The 21,674-nt window shown below is 56.4% G+C and overlaps 1 protein-coding gene across 17 annotated transcripts in view; it reads right to left on the bottom strand.

Moving 5' to 3' along the window:
- The window catches only part of MROH1 (maestro heat like repeat family member 1), a 70,494-nt gene that overhangs the window by 30,336 nt on the left and 18,484 nt on the right, over window positions 1-21,674 (bottom strand). For 16 of the 17 annotated variants that reach the window (XR_004813870.2, XR_007401772.1, XR_007401773.1 and 13 more), the window contains exons 3-11: window positions 21,203-21,348; window positions 16,934-17,065; window positions 16,366-16,528; window positions 16,110-16,208; window positions 12,126-12,277; window positions 11,472-11,612; window positions 11,105-11,197; window positions 7,923-8,001; window positions 7,539-7,652 (exon numbers count right to left, since the gene is read on the bottom strand). Coding sequence is in view for 14 of the 17 variants with exons in the window: in XM_049093176.1 (XP_048949133.1) it covers window positions 7,539-7,652; window positions 7,923-8,001; window positions 11,105-11,197; window positions 11,472-11,612; window positions 12,126-12,277; window positions 16,110-16,208; window positions 16,366-16,528; window positions 16,934-17,065; window positions 21,203-21,348 (1,119 nt within the window). In the remaining 3 variants the exon portion in view is untranslated. The remainder of the gene's footprint in view (window positions 1-7,538; window positions 7,653-7,922; window positions 8,002-11,104; window positions 11,198-11,471; window positions 11,613-12,125; window positions 12,278-16,109; window positions 16,209-16,365; window positions 16,529-16,933; window positions 17,066-21,202; window positions 21,349-21,674) is intronic. The other variant, XM_035713555.2, reaches the window with a different exon arrangement.

The following is a 21,674-nucleotide window of genomic DNA, read 5'->3' as shown; positions in this document are numbered from 1 at the left end:
CACCAACCACTGAGGATGCACACCCTATCCACATGTTTCAGACAAAGAATTCCTAGACAGGACCATAATAAGAAAAAATCCAGTGTTACAATGGGCAAAAGACTTGAACAGGAACCTCCTTCATACAAAAAGATGTCTGAAGGCCAATAGAGTAAATGAAAAGATGCTTAGCCACTGTACTCATTAGAAAATTCACATTCTCTGGTGAGTCCTATGACACAATCACCAAAACAATGGAAATTAAGAGATGACGATGTCAAGAGCAGGCAAGGAAGCTGGAGCAGCAGGCTTTCACGCATCATACTTGAGCACAGGATAGGAAGCCTACGGGGAAAACCACCTGGCGTTTCTGGTAACATTAAACATGCACCTGCCCCAAGGCCCAGAAATTTCATGCTGCACGTGCCCACCAGCTAATCTGTACAAGAACGTTCATACCAGCCTTCTCCATAACTACCCCAAGCTGGAAACAACCCACGTGTCCATCAACAAGAAAACATTTTTTTATTCACAAAACGTAATTAAACATAACTCAGCAATAAGGATGAAGTGATGTACAACATGTACAAATCTCAAACGTACAATGCTTAGGGAAAGAACACGGATGCAAGGGAACAGGTCGCCTGTTGTAACAAACTCTTCATATGAAATCCAAGAGCATGTAGAATCAATTTACTGAAGAGAAGTCAGAAAAGTGCTTACCTCCTAGAGTAAAGGTGGCTCCTGTCTGAAAGCAAGTATAAGGACACTTTGGGTTTTGGAAACTTTCCACCGTTTGAGTAATGGTTACGTGGTTGAACGATGTGTAAAATATCACCAGGTCATACTCTTAGGATTTGTGCATTTTACTGAATGTGATTTGTTCTTAATATCAGAAAGGGACATTCTGGGATCCCTGGGTGGCTCAGCGGTTAAATGCCTGCCTTCAGCCCGGGGCATGATCCTGGAGACCCAGGATCGAGTCCCACATCAGGCTCTCTGCATGGAGCCTGCTTCTCTCTCTCTGCCTGTGTCTCTGCCTCTCTCTCTTTCTCTGTGTCTCTCATGAATAAATAAATAAAATCTTTAAAAAAAAAAAAAAAAAAGAAAGGGACATTCTGAAGGAAAAAAGATGACTGGAGGCCAAAAAACTTTAAAATATTTGATACAAAAAGTATAAAAGACAGGCAAAGACAATGAAGCACACATAAGGGAGTGCTAAAGAAGACTTCTGGAATAGCAGAATATTGAAATCCTATTTAGAAATCCTGAGATATGGGCAGCCCCGGTGGCACAGCGGTTTAGTGCCGCCTGCAGCCCGGGGTGTGATCCTGGAGACCTGGGATCGAGTCCCACATCAGGCTCCTTGCATGGAGCCTGCTTCTGTCTCTCCCTGTGTCTCTCTCTGTGTGTCTTTCATGAATAAATAAATAAAATCTTAAAAAAAAAATCCTGAGATAAGGGGCACCTGGGTGGCTCAGGTTGTGATCCCGGGATCAAGTCCCACATCGGGCTCCCCACAGGGAGCCTGTTTTTCCCTCTGATTGTGTCTCTGCCTCTCTGTGTCTCTCATGAAAAAATACAAAATCTTTAAAAAATAATAAATAAAAAACAAAAATCCTGAGATAAAATAAGATTTACAACTACATACTGAAAAGGCCTTTGACAGATCTGGGGAAAATATCACTCCCAGAACAGCCAACACAGTCAATAAAATTTCTGAATTTAGAATAAAAAAATCAACACCCTTTGGGCATCCAGGCAAACAGACCAAATCACTTGTATGGAAACTGAGACTGTCATCAGTTTTCAGTGCCAATACTTGATGCTCAAGGACAGAAGCAAGGAAAGGAAGGAAGAGGCGAGAGCTTCCTGTGTGGCCAACCTGGTGGCAACAGTAGCACCCACCCACACGAGAAGCTTCCTGGTTCAAGATGCCAAGGAATGCAACTCTGGCCCCAACTTCTTAATCATATTACAACACTTTAATTCAAAATTCGAAGACTTCTAAAAAGAGCAGAGCCCCGGCTCAGCCCAAGCTGAATGTGCATCCCAGATCTACCGCTCATGCTCACGCCAGGCCAGAGCCATTCCTGAACCACCCCTTCCCACCTTCGCCTGCAAGCAGACAGTGATGAGGCCTTCCTGGAGGTGCCCAGGACACAGCCTGCAGGAACAGGCCCACAGACACAGCCAGCACCGGGGTCACAGCAGCAACTGTGATCAATGAGTGGGGAGAGGTGCTCTGGTCTAAGCCATCCCACCAGGGGGGAGGCTGCAGTCGTTCACCCCAATGCTACACAGTGTTACATGTCCATTATGTCTCAATAAAGCAGAAGAAAAAAAGAATAAAGTCTGGTTGCCATTGAGGAAAAAACATGTTTTAAGGACTTCTGATAGATCAACAAGCTATTACTGAATTTCTCACTGCAAGCCAAACTAAGTATGTGTTTTAATTTTATGAAAACCAGAACAGGGGACACCTGGGGGAGCTCAATCCATTAAGCCTCCAACTCTTGGTTTTGGCCCAAGGTGTGATCTCAGGGTCAAGGGATCCAGTGCCATGTCGGGCTCTGCACTCAGTGGGGAGTCTATCTCTCCCTCTCCCTCTGCCCCTCCCCCTGCTTATGCATGAGCTCTCTCTCTAAAATAAATAAAGCTTAAAAAAAAAAAAAAAAGCCAGAATGGACAGGACACACATCCCCCACAATGGCTAAAGTGAAAGGCTGACAGGTGTTGGCAAAGACACAAAGCAATACTCCTCACATGCTGCTTGTGCTAATAAGGCGGGGGCTATAAACTGTGGCACAAACATTGGACAACAGAATGGTTTTACTGACTAACATTGAACACACACATACTTTATGACTCCTAAGCATACGCTCAACCATACGTGCACAGAAGAGTGTTCCCAGTGGCGTGGTGCATCGTAAGAGAAATCACAGGCCATGGCACTTATCACCACGAGACTGGATGGACTACAGCTTAATTCACTGGAATCCTTCACAGGAAGGAAAGTGAGAGAGCTACACTACATGAATAAATCTCACACACAGAATACTGAGGGAAAGAGCTAAGTTACAGAGTAATTCACACGCTCAGGTCCTATCCACACCACCCGCCAGCAGGCCAGCGGGGCTCCAGGCCAGCACCGAGTACTCGCAGGCAAAGGTAGGGGGTCATTATGCTGAACGGTACACATGTGTGCTTTTTGTATGGGTGTTATATTTCAAAATAAAACTAATAATGCATGGAGACAGAAGTAATTCCCTAAGGTGTACTAGAGAGGGGAAAAGTGTATTCTTGAACTGTGTCATTTGGTAAGAAAAAGTCCACTTCCTTAACAAAATACAGCAGCATTTCTTGATTAAAGCTCTCCTCACTGTAAGGATAGAGGGAATATGCCTGAATATCATAAAAGCCACATACAAAAGCCCACAGTGGACATCATCCTCAATGGGGAAAAACTGAGAGCTTTCCCCCCCTAAGGTCAGGAACATGACAGCAATGCCCACTCTCACCACTGTTGTTCAACATAAAAGCCCTAGCCTCAGCAATCAGACAACAAAAAGAGATAAAAGGCATTCGAACTGGCAAAGAAGAAGTCAAACTCTCCCTCTTCTCAGATGACATGATACTCTGTGTGGAAAACCCAAAGGGCTCCACCCCAGAATTGTTAGATCTCATACAGGAATTTGGCGAAGTGGCCAGATACAAAATCAATGCACAGAAATCAATTGCATTTCTATGCACTAACGGTGAGACTGAAGAAAGAAACCAAAGAATTGAACCCATTTACAATTGCACCGAAAACCATAAAATATGATTCCTTGGTTTCTTTCTTCAGTCTCACCGTTAGTGCATAGAAATGCAATTGATTTCTGTGCATTGATTTTGTATCTGGCCACTTCGCCAAATTCCTGTATGAGATCTAACAATTCTGGGGTGGAGCCCTTTGGGTTTTCCACACAGAGTATCATGTCATCTGAGAAGAGGGAGAGTTTGACGGATCTGTACTCTGAAAACTGTAGAACGCTCCTTAAAGAAATTGAGAAAGACACTAAGAAATGGAAAAACATTCCATGTTCATGGATTGGAAGAACAAATATTGTTAAAATGTCTATGCTACCCACAGTAACCTACACGTTCACTGCAATCCCTATCAAAACCCCATCAACATTTTTCACAGAGCTGGAACAAATAATCCTAAGATTTCCTTGGAACCAGAAAAACTCCCAAATAGCCAAAGGAATGTTGAAAAAGAAAACCAAAGCTGGTGGCATCATAATGTCTGACTTCAAGCTGTCTTACAAAATTGTGATCAAGACAGTGTGGTACTGGCCCAAACAGACACGTAGATCAATGGAACAGCATAGAGAACCTAGAAATGGACCCTCAACTCTATGGCCCACTCACCTTTGACAGAGTAGGAAAGACTATCCAGGGCAGCCCCGGTGGCTCAGCGGTTTGGCACCGCCTTCAGCCCAGGGCGTGATCCTGGGGACCCAGGATCGAGTCCCGCGTCAGGCTCCCTGCTTGGAGCCTGCTTCTCCCTCTGCCTGTGTCTCTGCCCCTCTCTCTCTCTCTCTCTCTCTCTCTCTCTCTCTCTCTCTCAGTGTATCTCATGGATAAATAAATAAAACATTTAAAATAAAATAAAAAAGGAAAGACTATCCAATGGAACAAAGAGTCTCTTCAACAAATGGTGCTGGGAACATTGGGCAGCCACGTGCAAAAGAATGAAACCGGACCATTTTCTTACACCACACACAAAAATAGACTCTAAATGGATGAAAGACCTAAATGTGAGACAGGAATCCATCAAAATCCTAGAAGAGAACACAGGCAGCAACCTCTGCGACCTCGGCCGCAGGAACTTCTTACTAGACACGTCTCCAGAGGCAGGGGAAGCAAAAGCAATAATGAACTATTGGGGCTTCATCAAGATAGAAAGCTTCGGCCCAGCAAAGGAAGCCGTGGCCAAAACCAAAAGACAAGCTACAGAATGGGGAAGGTATTTGCAAATGCCTTATCAGATTAAGGGCTGGTATCCAAGATTTATAAAGAACGTCTCAAACTTGACACCCAAAAAACCAAATGATCCAGTGAAGAAATGGGCAGAAGACACGAACAGACGTTTCTCCAAAGCAGACCTACACGTGGCCAACAGACACATGAAGAAATGCTCCACATCCCTCGGCATCAGGGAAATACAAATAGAACCACAGCGAGATCCCACCTCACACTGGCCAGAATGGCTAAAATCAGCAAGTCAGGAGACAGCAGGGGTTGGTGAGGATGAGGAGAAAGGGGGGCCCCCTGACCTGCTGGTGGGGATGCAGGCTGGGCAGCCGCTCTGCAGAGCAGTGTGGAGGGTCCAAAAGGGGCTGAATGTAGAGCTACCCTATGGCCCAGAAACGGCCCTACTGGGTACTTATCCACAGGACACAGACACGGTGATTCCAAGGGGCGCCTGCACCCCAACCTTTACAGCAGCAACGTCCACAAGAGTCCAAGTGTGGACAGAGCCCAGATGTCCATCGACAGATGAAGGGTAAAGACGCGACCTATGTATACAACGGAGTGTGACTCAGCCATCAGAAGAGTGAAATCTTACCATTTGCACAGCATGGATGGAACTAGAGGGTATGATGCCGAGCGACATAAGTCAGTCAGAGAAACACAATTATGCCTTGACCTCACTTATATGTGGAATTTAAGAAACAAAACAGAGGATCGGGGTGGGGGGGAGAAGGGAAAATACAGTAAGATGAACTCAGAGAGGGAGACAAACCATGAGAGACTCATAACTCTAGGAAACCAACTGAGGGTCACTAGAGGGGAGGCTGGGGGGACGGGGTGAGGGGGTGACGGGCACTAAGGAGGGCACGTGGCGGGATGAGCACCGGGCGCTGCGTGCAGCTCGTGAATCACTGACCTCTACCTCTGGAGCTAATGATACACTATATGTTAATTTATTGAATTTAAATTTTAAAAAAATTGATAGATCAAGTGAAAAAAAAAAAAAAAAGAAAAAGACTGACCAAGACTCAGATGGCAGGATAAATACTGTGTGATCTCTCCTTATATGTGGAATCTAAGAACAAAAACTTATCTATCAGCTATATGTATCTATAGAACTATGCCCACTGATATAGAGAACAGATTGGTGGTTGCCAGAGGTGGAGGGCTGGGAAAAATGCTGAACTGCTTGTTTTTTATTTGTTAGTAAACTGAATAAAAGACATAAGACATTAAAAATTAGGGATCCCTGGGTGGCTCAGCGGTTTAGCCCTGCCTTCAGCCCGGGGCGTGATCCTGGAGACCCTGGAAGGAGTCCCACGTCCAGCCCCCTGCATGGGGCCTGCTTCTCCCTCTGCCTGTGTCTCTGCCTCTTTCTCTATCTCTGTGTCTCTCGTGGATAAATAAATAAAATCTTTTAGAAAAAGTTAAAAAAAAAAAAAAGAGGACTCCTGGAGCCTAAGTGTGAGGGAGCAGGTGGGAAGGAAGGCAGTGTGCCTGATCAAGGGAAAGAACGGAGCGTCTGGAGCACACGCCATCCCCACCTCATCCCACGGGCATCATCCCCCAATTCCATGAGGAGGTCCGTGTGCACAGGCACTGTTTGTGGCTCAGCGTTGACCTGCAGCGACCCTCCCAGGACAGGAGTCAGCATTCTTGTTCTATGAAGGACCAATGAAAAACGACTTTAGGCCTCAAGGGCCATATGTGGCGCCACATTCTTTGCTTTTACAACCTGTTAACACGTAAAATCCATTCGGAGCTTGGGCTACCCAACAGCAGGCTGCAGGCCGACTGTAGCCCGAGGCCGTTATGTACTGACCAAGGCTCATCAAAGAATATACACTCGGGTGTGAAAAGTGTCCAAACTCGTTGTTGATTAAATGAGTCTTAGAAGTAGAAGCCTGAAGCCTTCCACCTGATTGTGAGGGAGTCACGAGACACACGCACATGGAAAGGTGTTCTGCAGAACAGCTGGCCTGCCTTGTTCCCAGAGGCCCACACCTGAGGCAGGTATCTCTAACTGGACACCCCCGGGGCAGCTGTGACCATGCATGATGCAGCTGAGCCACTGAGCCGGGAGCAAGCACTGAACACCCGGCCGGGGGTAGGGACGCAGCGTCCCAGCGTCTCCAGTCACCTATCAAAGGCAAATGTCTACGACAGGCATTCACTAGTGGGCAAAAAGGTGTTTTTCAAAAAGTCTGAAATATTACAAAATAGAAAGTGGGGAAAAATGCTTTTAAGAATGTATGGGAGCAAAGGGGCACCTGGGTGGCTTAGCTGGTTGAGCGTCTGACTCTTGGTTTTGGCTAAGGTCATGATGTCAGTCCTGGGATCAAGCTCCATGTCAGGCTCCACACTCAGCATGGAGTCGGTTTGTTCCTCTCCCCCACCCCATGTCTCCCTCTCTCTCAAATAAAATCTTTAGGGAAAAAAAGGGTGGGGGGAGAAACAATCAGAGCAAGATGGTCCTTCCACCTAAAAGATGGACAGTATCTGCCTTTTCCAGGCCCTGCCTCCCACCGGACGCTCACCAGCCGAATTGATGACGTGCCTCAGGACCTGCAGGGTGCCCACGCGGGTCCTCTCATTGCTGGCGTCTAGCTTGGGCAGGAGGAAGGCCAGCAGGCGGTCAGGTGCACAGCAAGCTGAAGGATGACACACATTATTTGTAATAATCTTCGCTCCCTGCTTGATGTCAGCGCATGCAAGCCTCAAGGACTGGGCAGGATAACACCCGGGGCTGCAGCCCGGCCAGGCCTCCGCTCCACACAGACCCAGGGACAGGGAGACAAAGAAGCCTCCTCACCTCCAACCCGTGACCAAAGCTGCCACCCCGCACCAAAGTCCACAGGCCCCCACGGCGAGCAGACCCGCACGTCCACAGATGGTCCTACACGGGGGCTGCAGCTGCTTACCCAGCACAGTGAAGCAGCGCAGCACCTCCTTTTGGTTGCTCACCACCAGGGGGCTGGACGACTCCACAGGCACGCAGATCTGGTCCAAGGGACAGAAGATGGACAACAGTTACAGGGGGGTATGCTGCCTCCCAGAGCCCAAGCAGCCTGGAAGGACGGACACACGCTCCTGCGGACGTGGGGCCCCCACAATGACCATCCAGTCCTCGTGGCTTCTACACCCACCACGCAGGCAGCACAGCCTGCAGCTGGAGGCCACTCCAGCAATTCTGGTGTGGCGACACAGAAGCATGAGCCCTGTGGTTAGAGGCTGCTGCGGTACCCGGGCCTACGCCCCTGTGGCAGGGGAGGGCGGGGAGGGGAGCGGGGGCAGCACACTCTGCCCTTCCCACCAGCAGCCAGGAGACAACTTCACATTTCCTTTGGGTACAGACTAGAAACCACTAGCTCTAAATCATAGAAAGTCCTGGAAACGGAAACACCTAGTGCTGATTCATTCAAAATTGTAAAAAAAAAAAAAAAAAGTGGCATCGGTTAAAATAAAAACTGAAGCTGTGGGCAGGTGTGTCTCCGGGGTCCGCTGTTCCTCCGGGGTGACACGGAGCCCCACACCCTCGGGGGGCTGAGGCTCTGAGGTGGCGATCCAGGCCCTACACCCCCTGTCCCAGGGGCATGGCCACGATGCCAGTACCGGGCACAGTCCTGTGCTTCAGTACAGCCCGTCTTAGGAAGCACCAGAAGCGGTCAGCAGCAGAGTGAGTCCCGAAGCCGGACCCTGCTGGCTCTCAGAGGACAGGAGGAGCGGGCGCTGCAGGCACTGGCCCAGGCTCCACTCCTGGTTTTTCCCGCCATAAAGACCTGAGCTACTCGTGAAGGGTACTGCAGCGGGCTCTCACTCCGGGGGACACGCAGCAGCCCCGCGGACCCAGCCCCGCGGCCAGAAACTGAGGCCTCCAGCCAACAGCCCCACGAGGACACCCTGGTGGAAGCAGCCCCCAGCCCTGGCCAAGCCTTCGGACTGTCAGCACGCGAGACCCCGAGCCAGGGCCACGCGCTGAGCTGTGCCTGGATCCCACACCCACAGTGGCTGTGAAATAACAAATGGCTGCCATTAGGTGCCAAGTTCCAGAATAATCAGTTGCACAGCAAGAGATAACTAATGCGAGTGGGCAGTCATCTGCAGAGAAGAAAAAATTGGATTCTCACTCATGGTTTCCCTAAAATAAGTTCCAGGTGGGTTAAATAAGAAAAGTATATTGGGTAATAGGAGATCTGAAAACCAGTTTGCAGAAATCAAAAGGCTCCCCTAGATGTAACGGAACCTACGCCACCACACTAAAGACGTAAACGGGAACGTAAGCGTTGGGTGATTCTGGTGGCAGAGAGCGGCACCAGGCAGGGGCAGGGGCCATGCCCGGGGGCAGGGGAGGGCAGCCCGGGGGCAGATCTCAGCTGCTCTTCCAGCCCTCGGGCCCTCTCCTGCCGTCGCCTGGCAGAGGTCGTGCTACTGTCACTCCTGTGACAGGCAACCTGCCTGACTTTACTCCTAGCTCTCATGTTCACGGACGGATTCCATTTGCAGCTGGGTGGATTTCTAGCCGAGGGAAGCCCTCCTGCAAACGACTAATACTGAGGGCCCTGGCATGCCTGGGACTGTGCCAGGTACTGTGTCCTGGACTGTGCCAGGTACTGTGCCCAGGACTGTGCCCGGTACTGTGCCCAGGTTGTGCCTGGTACTGTGTCCTGGACTGTGCCAAGTACTGTGACCAGGACTGTGCCCGGTACTGTGACCAGGACTGTGCCAGGTACTGTGTCCTGGACTGTGCCCAGTACTGTGCCCGGTACCGTGTCCTGGACTGTGCCAGGTACTGTGCCCGGGACTGTCCCCAGGCCAAGCACAGCAGAGAGGACACGCAGCCCTAGTGGTGGAGGCCCGCCACAGGCAGGACGCGTCCCAGGGAGAAATGGGGCAGGGTGGGCAGGGGGCAGGCCAGGGCGGCCTACAAGGGTTCACGCCTGCCCTCCCCACCTCTCCCACAGACCTAGCCCGGGGCCCCCAGCAGGGAAAGGGGAGCCTTTCCCTCCGGGCCCAGGGAACGCGCCGTGACCGCTCACCAGGAGCTGGGGGCTCTCACAGGTTAAAGACACTCCTCCCGGACCCGCAGACCCCAGACCCGTGCCGCTATGACTGTTACTGATAAGCAGGTGTTGAACGTCACTGTCACCAGCAGCTCCTTCCGCATCCCTGAGTCCGGCTTCTGTCCCTGAGGTGCTGCCAAGGGCGCGTCCTGCCAGCTTCTCGGGCCGTCCTTCCGGGGGTGGGGGACGCGGGGTCGGCCAGCTCTGGGGCCCACCCTCACCACAGACAGGCTTTCCCCGCGCTGCTGACAGCTCAGGGGGCAGCTCTGAACCTTCGCCTGCTCCCCAAACCATGGGTGGGATACAACGGGGAGACCTCCACCCCGGAGCCGCGTGGCCTGGGGGTGGCTACTCGCACCTGCCTGCTGGCCCAGCTCAGTGCTCCAGGTCTCCTGCCAAGCTTGACATTTTTATCTTCTTAGGGATCTACCCACCTCACTGCTCCTCCAGCTCCTCCAGGGGCGCAGTGCTGGCTGGGGGCCCCGTGGGGCGGGTGGACCGCTGCGGGAGGGCCCCCGGGGCCAGGAGACCCCTGCCTCTCCCCCGCGCCTCTTGTGCCCTCTCCAGGACTCGCTCCCACCACTGCACACCTGCCCCCGTGTTCCTGTGACCTCCACAGCTCGCAGGCCCACTGAAGCCAGCTCAGTGGACCCTTCCCTCGCAGGCACCTGCCCCCCAGCAGCCCCAGATCTCCTCTGCTCTCTCTGCCTGCACCCCACCCTCTGGACCCACAGCCAGTGCAGACCCCAGGCCATCTCAGGCCTCTCTGGCCCTGGGGCCACCCATCCTGCCGGGGCAGGAGCTCCACAGCAGGGGCCACGCCCACGACCCAGGGACCACCCTTGCTGCAGCACCACTAGGCTGGACAGCCCACCCCACTCCTGCTCCCTGCCAGCCTCAGCAGGCACCTGCACCAAGACCTGGCGACAGGCGGCACCCAGACCTGCCCCTGTCATGGCAGCCGTGCTGCAACGTGGCCCCAGCCTGGGAGCCCAGCCTGCCTCGCCACAGTAGCCCCCATCCCCATCTCCTGCGCGTCCTACCTGAGCATGCAGAGCAGCCAGGAGCAAGTCCAGCTGGGCCTCCAGCGTGCGGCTGCCCACACCCACCGCAGCCTCAAGGATCTGACCCAGGCTCTGCTCAAGCAGGGAGGAGAGGGGCCGTCATACCTCTCCCAGGCTCCAGCCCCACCCCCTGACTGCAGAGACCCCACCTCAGGGCTCAGATAAGGGAGCCCTACCTCCACGTCAGGAATTTAGAGAGGAGGGGAAGACTCAGGACAGAGGGCCGTGGACCCCAGCCAACACGGAGTCCAGCAGCACCCTCTGAGCCACCCTTCCTCCCATCTGACCCGGGTGGGGACGGGCCGGTGGACAGAGCTCTGCACAGGCACAGCATGCAGGAGCACACCTTGGACACGTGGAAGGCCTCAGCATGCTTCCTGTAGAGGGCCACGACTCCGGGCAGGAGCTTGGGGAGCTGCTCCTCCAGCTTCTCGCTTGGGAGCAGGTGGCTCATGGGCCCCAGGGCCTCCACCACAGCGAGCCGGAGCTGACAGGAAGAGCGACACGGTGCTCGGGCCCAGACCACTGACCCGAACAGAGGCCCAAGGCCCATTCGCCAAGAACCCAGGGGCCCAAGTGAGAAAACCCATGTTACCAGGTGACCAGGGGGTCCTCGAGGGGTCCAAGGGCAGAGAGGTCGGTCAGCATGACCATGGCCAGGCTCTGGACAGCGGAAGGCCAGCGAGGCCATGAAGGAAACACCACGGGGCACCCACCAGGCCCCAGCCCCTTCCCCCACGGGCAGTGCAGGAGGGAGCCTCCAGGCAGGCTGGGGCAGAGCACAAAACAAACCAGATGCCACGGAGCCCTGGCACAGGGCACCTCCACTCCCCGCGGAAACCCCCACCTCCTGAGCCGGCCAGCGGGGAAGCAGGGGACAGCTGGCTCCACCCCACTCCCCACCCCGGCCAATCCCCTCCCCCAAAGCCTAAAGCACAGGGTGGGGGGGAGCTGCCAGCAAGGTGAGACCACGCTTCCCTGCACACCCAAGAGGCGCTACCTTGGCTTCACGGCTCTGCATCCAGTGGTTAAAGAGGACATCGTACGCACTGAAGATGTCAGAGGCGAAGGTGTCCTTCCTGACTGTGGGGTCTGGGGCTTGGTCCAGGTTGGCCAGATACTCCAGGGTGCTCTCGCTGAAGCGCTGCAGAGCTGTCACAGGGGCGAGTGGCTGCAGGCCGCTGGCCATACACACTCACTGCTAACACTACATCGGCATCCTGCCCCTTCTCGCGCCCCCAGAAACCTGCAAGACACCTTCCCAAGCACAGGGGCCAAGTGCAGGACTTCGGGACGACAGTGGGGGATGAACAGTGGGGTGAACAGCATCCCCCCCACATCCACATCCTTCCAGAACCTCAGAGGTGACCTTTTTTGGAAAGAGGAGGTTTGCAGGTGTAACTACTTAAGATGTGGTCATGGTGGGACTGGGGGGCCTAACTCCTACGTGACTGGGTCCCTAGAAGGGAACACACAGACTCACAGATAGCAGTGTGACAGCAGGACACAGACTGGGGCCCAGACGGCAAGGACGCTGGAGGGGACAGGGAGCAGACTCCCTCTGAGCCCCCAAGAAACAACCCTGGGCACAGCTGGACCTCGGACTTCCAGCCTCTAGAATCATGAGAATACTTTTCTTCCGTTTTTTTTTAAGATTTGAAGTAATCCTTACACCAACGTGGGGCTCAAACTCACAACCCTGAGACCAAGAGTCGTGTGCCCCACTGACTGAGCCGCCAGGTGGCCACGTTTCTCTGCCTTAAGTGCCCCGACTTGTGGTGCTGTGTTACGGAAGCCCTAGGAAGCCAGCACAGGGACCAACAGCCCCGGAACGCCACTCTCGCCAGCGGGCCCACCTCACCCCTCACAGATGGACGCAGAAGCCACACACTTTGCGAGAGTCGCTGCGTCCAGGCTGGGGTAGGGCAGGCCTGAGACAGCGATCTGTGTCTGTGACAGCGACTGTGTTTGTGGACATTCGGGGGGGCAAGCCCAGGCACAACTGAAGACCTACGCGTGGGCAAGGGCTGAACCCCGGGTCAAGCAATGGGCTGACGCTGGGGCCCTGTCACGCCGCCCGAGCCTCCTGGGGAGGGGACCACACCCGCGTACGGCACCTCGGAGGCAGGCCCGGCGGCCCTGGTCCAGCACACCACTCACACGGCCCGCTTGCTCGGCCAATCTCTCAGCGAGGGCTCCCCAGGCAACAAGACTAAGCCTGACCCCGACGTGTACACGAGAGCGGTCACAGTTAGGGGTTCCCAGGAGAGAGAATTTAAAGAGATTTCAGAAGAAAACCACCTCCTGGGGCCCTTGTGTGTCACCGCGGCAGGCAGCCTTGCCTCCAGCAGAGTGCCAGGAGGCCTCGTGCCCCAGCAGCCACGTGCTGTGCCACCTGGGCAGGCCCAGACCCGCCCTTGTCCTCCCCGGCCCCCGGGGCTCGCCTCTCCGAGCTCTGTAATCAGGATGTGGTCATGCTCAACGGCGTCCTTGGCATCTCGGGGTGAATTTGTTCAGGGTAAGAGACCCCTGTACTGCTGGAAGCAGAAATCGACCTCCCCACTGCATTACGGGCTTGTCAGCTTTCATCCGTTACGCACACAGGTAGCGGGTCCAGGAGCCAAGCTCGTGTTCCATCCCCAGCCTCCAGCAGCAAGTGCTGTGGTGGATCTTGGTCTTGCTGACGCAGGCTCTGCCCCCTGCTCCCCGCGGCCAGGGCACCAGCTTTGCACCCGCGTCACTGTTTTACCTCCGAGTCTCCCTGGCTCTCCAGGCAGGGTCACTAATGCCACCTCTGCGCGTCCTGCCAGCATCCTGGGCCTCCCTCGGCCACGCCCCCAGGGACCCTGCACCCTCCCCCCACTCAAACAGCACCCGGGCAGGCCTGGCCACTTCCATCAGTTCATGGCGCCCTCCCTGGCGCAGAAGTGGGGGCCGTCCCACTTCCTCAGTGTCCTCTGGGACCATTTCCCCTACAAAAGCATCTTGGTGTGGGTGCTCGGAGGACCTTCCCCCCGGAACTCCCAGCTCCGGGGCACGGCTGGGGACGCCACGGCTCTTCCACCCACTTGCTCCGTTCATTCTTTCCAGGGTGTCTGCTGTTCAAATGCAACTTCATGCCAATCCTTCCTTCTCTATTTTCCATATGTTTTTATTTTGCTCTATTTTCTGGGGGATTTCCTCAACCTTCTCTTCCATTTCTGGTTGCCATCTGTTGTCATGTTTCTAACCCCGAAAAGCTCAGCTGTGCTCCCTGAAAGGAGCTGCCTCATGGCGACGTGCTCTGCTGTCCCCCCTCAGCTCCCTGAGGGATTGCTCACGCCTTCTCTCTCCTGCCCGCTCCCCACGGGCCCACGGCTGTTCACGGGGCTGCTGCTCCTCTCCGAGACTCTCCTCACAGGCACTCATCTGGGGCTGCTGCTGCTGCTGGGAGGACACACCTGGCCGTCTGGGGGAGGCCAACTCCACCTCTGGCGTCCCAGCTCTTCCCCCGCCAGGCCGCAGGGTCCTAGGAACTCAACCAGTGAGGACCTCCAAGCGTGCACTAGATCCTGTCCTTGGCCCGGTGCCTCCGTCCTCAGCTGGACCGGGGCCCTCCCTACAGTGGCCACTGACCCGCTCCTTGTGCTTGCGGGCCCCCCACGGCAGCAGGAGGGGCCATTCTCCAGTCCAACCGCAGGCAGGACTGCAGTTTGTGGCGAGGAGCACCCACCCTGCCACGAGGACGTCCCACAGTGGGCGTGCGCTGCTGAGACCCACTGGCTTCACGCACGAAGGAAGACCAGCCGTAGCGAATAGTGTCAGGGGCACTAGGCCCGTGAAGGGGAAGGAGTAGGTTCCTCAGCACGGCGGGGCAGCATCGGCAGCTGCAACTTCTGGGCCCCTCCCGAGGAGCCACACGGGCGGCCGGTGACGGGGCCTCGGCTGGGCCATGGGGCTCTCTTTGATCCCCCTGCAGCCCGGGTGCACCCAGACCTACGTGGCCCCCCAGCCCTCCTGCCTTGTTTCCTGCACCTGTGAGTATATAGCGGAGGCTCAGGCCCACGCAGCCCACGCGGTCTGTCCCTCTGCGTCCCGCTCCGCATTCCAGCTCTGCGGATGTCCCAGCTCAGCTGCCCCGGGAGCCTGTCACAAACTCCCTGTTCAACCAGAACTAGGTCAAGGAGGGGCTCTGTGTCCAACCGCGGGAGGGGCCATCACCCGCAGCAGGAGGAGCCTATGAGGAGGCAGGAGAGCCCATGGCGGGGACAGTGAGAAGGGGGTGGCAGCAGCTGGAGGCCCTCCCAGGGCCTCAGGGCCCACAGCTCCAGGCCTGCCTCCAGAGCTCCCAGGTGTGCACAGGCTGGCAGCCCAGCACACAAGGGGCAGCAGCAGGGCAAGGCCTCAGCTGAGTTCTGGTGGCCCTGACCCTACCCTGTCTAGGACCCTCCTGACCAGAGTCCTGTTCTCAGGGTCCCAGCTGCCCTGGGGCCCCCCACCCCCTTCGGCGCCGGAGTCGGCAGTGCTGCTGACGAAGGGTAAGGGCAGGCTGGTGGCTGCTGAGGGAGCCCCCCGCACCCCTCTGGATCTCAGGAGCCTCTGCTCCCCTCCCCCAGGAAAGCCTCCCTTTCCACTGAGGGCACGCCCCCTGGTGCCATCCCTTGCCCGGGCACCCAGAGGGAAGCAGACTCAGGAGGAAGGAGAGCGAGTGGCCCTGCTGGAGACGCCGGGCACTGAGCAGGGAGAAAAATGAGAAGTCTCTGGGCCGTGGAGAGGCATCTTTCCACACCGCCCTAGTGCCCAGGCTGAGGAAGCGCACTGCAGGGCAGAGGGGTCCCACCAGCAGCCCAGCAAGCATAGGCCGCCCACGGCTCCGCCCTCACCATGAGTGCTCACCCCCCTCCTGCAGCCTGCACTCATGACCCTCCACAAAGACCCAGGGTAGGAAAGGCAGCTCCCAACCCCTCCCCGGAGACCACGCCCGCCCTCAGGGAACCCATCTTACCACAGCAGAAGGCTACCCTCATCGTATCGTGCTTGGCCATGCCCAGCATGGGCAGCATGGTGCTCAGGATGGACGTCAGGAAGGGAACCATGCCGAACACTGTGAAGAGGGGGCAGGTGACCAAGGCACCTGCCTATCCTGGCCTGGCCTCCGTGCAGCCCCTGCGTCCAGGGACAGGCAGAGGGTGCCTGGGCCACGTAGCCTGGGGCAAGGTGCGGAGAGGTCCTCCCGGCTCCTCCGGGACGCAGGTACGTACCATTGGAAGCCGCGAGGTTGGCGAGGGTCTGCACGACATAGTAGTGGGGTAGGGCGCCGGGCTGGAACTTGCTCAGCACTTCCTCCATCACCTTGCCGATGAACCGCTTCCCAACAGCCACCAGGACATTGCTGGCGGCCTGCTGCCAGTCGCAAACCAATTCCTGTCCCCCCACCCCAAAACCTGCACTGATGGCCTGACCGAGCAGAGGAGACAGGACCTCACCCTCTCACAGCCAGAGAGGCAACAATGAGACCTTCTGCCCTGTTTTCAGGCTCTCCCAAGGCCCCCCCAGGCCAGGAGCAGGGCAAGGGCAGTGCCTCCCCTGAGAGCCCAGCACCACCCCGGATGATGGGATGCAGGCATTGGTGCCCTTGTTTGCCCTGACAGCTTAGGAACTGTGCTCTCTGCCTCAGTTCCACTGCTGAAGTTATGGGTGGCCCTCCCTTCGCCAGCAGGGCAGTAGGTGTGTAGGAGGGAGGGCCCAGCCCCAGAGAGCCACACACAGACCCGTTTTCTTAATGCACTTGGGTAGAAAGTTCTAGTAAAGAAACTTCCCTCCCCCTACCTTCGCCCGGGTCATCTCACTGGAGGCCAGGAAGATGACGGCCCTGGCCACGTCTTTGTCCAGCTCGCTGATGTGACCGCTTACAACTGTCTCCATGGCCCTCAGGATCATCGTCCGGTAAGGATGTGCCAACTGAGCAGAGAAACCACTGAGGAAGATCCTGGAAGCTGAGCCCAGCACCCAGGCACCCTGCCGACCCCTCCTGCTGTCTACAAGGGCTCCTGAAAACAAATCACCCTGGCTGCCCGACAGGAGGAAAGGAGCACAGCTGACCGTTCCCCGCGCCCCCAGAACCTCGGTGCCTCGTACAGAAAAGGGCCGTGATCGGGTGTGGGCCCAGATCGTCAGCAGCGCCACGAGCGCTCCATGCAGGACCCAGGATGAGCAGATGTAGCCCCTGCCGTGGCCAGGGTCTCTGGCCAGAAGCTCCCCTGCCCCAAGAGGCCCTATCACCAGGAATTCTTCTGGTCCTGCACGTGCCTGTCAGGGGACACAACCTGCTGGGTCCTCTCACTCCAGGCCCTCCCCCAACTCAGGGGCCCTTCCCACCCCCAAGCCCCTCCCCAACCCCCACCCCGGGGGATCGTCCATCACCCCCTGCCAAGCGAGCACAAGCATGCCCGAGTGTCCTGAGACTACAACGTAAGAGCACGGCGCTGCCTGGCCCCGGCCCCACACGGCCACCAACCGAGGCTCTCTCTGTGGCTCCGGGGGCGGGGGGGGGCCTGCTGACCTCGCCCCCAGGTGAACCCTGCACAGGTCATGCCACCAGCCACAGCCCTCAGCAGCACACTGCCACCGCGACCCCACCTGCCACTCATCCTCTCCTTAACTGAGGACTGGTGAAGCTGCAGGTGGGGGGCCAGGGGCTGGGTGGCAGGCCGGGCCATCGGCTCAATGATAGTGCCCACCCGGTCCCGGGGAAGGAGCCCCCAGGTCTCAGAGTCTGGAGGACAGGGCAAGAGAGTCGCAGGAGGCAGGGAAGACCGAGGCTGGCCTTACCCTGAGGGCCCCCACCTCCAGGAATGGAGCGGCCAGGTTGGGGGGCACACTGTGTGCAGCAAGTGCCGCACCCGAGCTGGGTCAGGACCGAGCTTGTGCGCCAGAGAAATGCAGCCAACGCTGACAGCAGGGGTGATGGCCCACGGCGGGGCTCAGCCAGGCCAGGGCTCCCTCCCACGGAGGCCAGAGAGCCCTGGCCACACCACACCACACACACACAGACAGGCAGGATTTTTGTTCCTGAAAAAAGCCAACACCCGTCATAAACATCTCTAGATACATGAACAGATCACGGGAAACCTGCCCTGGTTTTCTGGGCCAAAGCTCGTCTTCGGTTTTGTCCTGATAATAAATGTTGTCAAAACTCCTCTGACCACACATGCAAGGGTTTACTTGACCTTATTCCATTGGTTTGTGTGTCTGTCTCTAGCTGGTCTCTACCACTGTTTGACCCCAGCAGCTCTCTAGTAAGTTTTGAAGTCGAGAAGTGAGCCCCTCCGGCCTTGTTCTCTGTCAGCACTGCCTGGGTAATATCTGGGGCCCCTTGAGATTGCACATGAATTTGAGGATAGCGTTTTCTACTTCTGCAAAAAAAAAAAAAAAAAAATCCTCACTGAAATTTTGATAGGGACTGCTCATTATTTGATAATTTGATAGAGCTGCTTATTTTTAAAGAAAAGGGTTTTTCCCCATTTTCCATTGCTCTGCAAAGTTCAACGGGCAGAAGAGCAGTCACATCAGAGTGAGGTGTAGGTGACGTTCCCTGACGAGGTTCCGCGGGCCTCAGCAGGCTCGGCACGCATAGGGGTAACGCCACGGCCCTCTAGGTCACTCTAGCACGGCGGGATCCGAACTGGGACAGACAAGGAGCAGCGCACAGGCTCGCCTGCTGCCAATACAGGCCTGGGGCAGGTGTGGGCCCGGCCTTGGCCACAGGACACAAAGCTCAGTCACCACATGGTCCCCGTGCAGCCACCTCAGGTCCCGGCCTGAGTGTGTAGAAGCTGCTCACTTAAGCAGACTGGGATTGTAACCCCAGCAGAATAACTAACTGCACCAGAGAAATTCTCTGCTCCAGCTGCAACCATGTCCCGTGTCACTCTGTTCTGATGTCAGGATCAAAGTCCCTTACGTGACTGGGGAATCCGTTCCACTCCTAACGGGGGGAGTGGGTTCACATGGTTCACGCTGAGTGGCCCTGGGCGACAGGACCCACACCCACACGTGGGCTTGCTTCCTGCAGACCCTGCAGCCTCCATGGGGGGTCCTGGAGTGTGCTGACGAGCGGCCCGTCAAAACTCCCTTACGGTAGAATGACTTTCTAGAGAAAACCAGCCCAGAAAAGCAGTAAGAACAGAGAGAACAAAAACTCCAATCACTATTTGGAAGCTTGGTTTCCAAACTGTAACTGTTATTACAGGATCCCCTGAGATTCCTACATGGAAACCTAACCCCAAAGTGATGGTAGTGGAAGCGGGGTTTTCGGGAGGCAAGTGGGCCATGAGTGTGGAACCCCACCAGTGGGGTCGGTGCCTTCTAGAGAGACCCCAGAGAACCCGCCTGCCCTCCGCCGTGGGAGGACACGGCAAGAAGGTGGCCTCTAAACCAAGCAGTGGGTCCCCAGCACACACGGAATCTGCCGCAGGGTGACCTTGTACCCAGGCCCGCAGAACGGTGACTAGTACAAGCCTGCTATTGCTGGCGTGACCCCGACACACCAAGGTGGCGATTTCTGCCCGTTTCCCCAGGCACTTGTCTCCCACACTCCCTTTGGGGACAGTCCGTGGGATGTGAAGCGTGTGCACCCTGTCCGAGGGAGTGGCCCAAGCAAGCTGTGATGAAGCATAAGCACGTGACAGAAACTGGAAGAGAGGCGGCCTAGGGGAGAAGGAGGTGCCTGCAAGGGAGCAGCCTCTGTAGGAGAGCTTCCCATGTCATGTGGGAAATATGCAAAGGTAAAGGAAGATTCTCATTTTTAAGTTGGTTAAAGAAACCAAAAACGCTGGAAGAGGTGTAAAACCATGAGCTAGAAAATGACAAGCATGAAGCACGCTTAATTTTCCAACGAATCGCTATAGCTAACCAAGGCCCTGGCAGCTGCCTCCAGGAGGCACTCCCTGGCCACAGCCACACCCTCAAGTGGCCAGGGCGGCCCCAATCTGCTTTCACAATCAGACGCTGATTCAGCACATCACGGCGATGGAGCCTTTCAGCCCACGGAGAAGGACCCTGGGGTCCGGCACAGCAGCAGCACGAAGCTCCACAAACCACAGAAGAGCCATGGAGGATGCACACGGTGCCCAAGCGTGGGGGTGTGCCCTCCCGATGCACGCCACCAACGGGGCGTCTGCACTCACAGTGCCCACAGGCGCCCTAGGGCTCCTGCACAAGCACATAAGCCCAGGGACAGCGAGGAGAGCCACAGGGAGGAAGGAGAGGCCCTCAGCACGAGGTGTCACAGGGCTGCCGCTCAGCAGGACGCAGTTGATCCAAGAGAGGATCAGCTCCCGCTGTAGAGAGATCCCTTTTTATCAAGGTGTTAAATCAAACAAAAAGAAAAATGGTCTTTTAAGGCTGCAGAAGTCTCTCTCCCTTCCAGGATGGGCCCAAACCACATACTGAGACGGCACACGACTGCTCCAGAGGACAGGGAGCCAGCAGTGTCAGAGCCAAGGCCCAGGGGCCGGCCGGCAGCGGGTCCAGGAGAGGAGCTGGTTCCAAGCCTCCCCCACGGCACGGGCGGGACATGCTGGGCAGCAGTGGCACCGAGACCCCAGGAGTGTGTCACACCTCTGCCAAGTTAGCAATCTGCAGGAGGGCAGCGAGGGAAAGGCCCCGGCCTCCTTGGGCGGCCCCCGCGGAGTCAGAGCACTGGTCCACCCGTCCCTCACTGCAGCTGATGACAAGGGGATGTCCCCCCTTGGGGGGCAGCACAGAGCCTGGCAGGAAGAGCTGTCCAGCCTCTAGCCAGTGAGTGAACGGGGATGGCAACACCAGGACAGCTGGACACTGTGCTGCTGACCAGCCCCACCCAGTGCCCCGTGACGGGACCAACCCACAGGCCACAAGGCACGGCGGCTCGTCTGCCCTGGAAACGCCCCATCTCCAGGGAATTTGGACTTGCAGGTGTGGCTTTCTGCCCACAGCAACCTGGCTCCACAGGTCTGGGCCCACCCTCCCCTGCAGACCCCGCCCCAAAGACCCTCAGCTCTGCCCCCCAGAAGGGCAGCTCACCTGCCCCCCACCCCGCGGCCCTGGCAGGAATACCTTCTCATGCTGCCACAGGTACTCCTCACAGGCTCTGAGTGCCTCTGCTGGCTGTGCATCTCCCAGGGCACACAGGGCGCCACACACCTGCTCCTGCACCAGAGGGTCCTTGTCGGTGACGGCATCCAGCAGGATGGTGGACAGCTCTACGAAGACAAAGCCCAGGGTGTGCGCTCAGGCCCGGCCAACCCTACCAGCTGGAGGACGCCTGCCCCCTCACACTCCTGCACTCTCCCGCTGCCTTGGCAACCACCCCGCCACCCACTGCCTGGCCCCCTTACACACCTCAGCCATACACACCTGAGGCACTTGTGCTGCCTCCCTCCACCTTGCTTGCCAGGGTCCCTGGGGCCCACTGGCACCTGCTCTGAGGGCACTCTGGCTAACTCTACCCTGACCTTACACCCCAGGCTGGGTCTGCTTCACATCTCCTGCCCCCACTGGACTGCGGCTGCTGTAAAACGCAGATGTT

This window comes from Canis lupus, chromosome 13, assembly GCF_003254725.2.
Source record: "Canis lupus dingo isolate Sandy chromosome 13, ASM325472v2, whole genome shotgun sequence".
NCBI lineage: Eukaryota > Metazoa > Chordata > Mammalia > Carnivora > Canidae > Canis > Canis lupus.
Note: the sequence above shows the minus strand (reverse complement) of the source record. Positions and strands in the feature narration are given on the sequence as shown.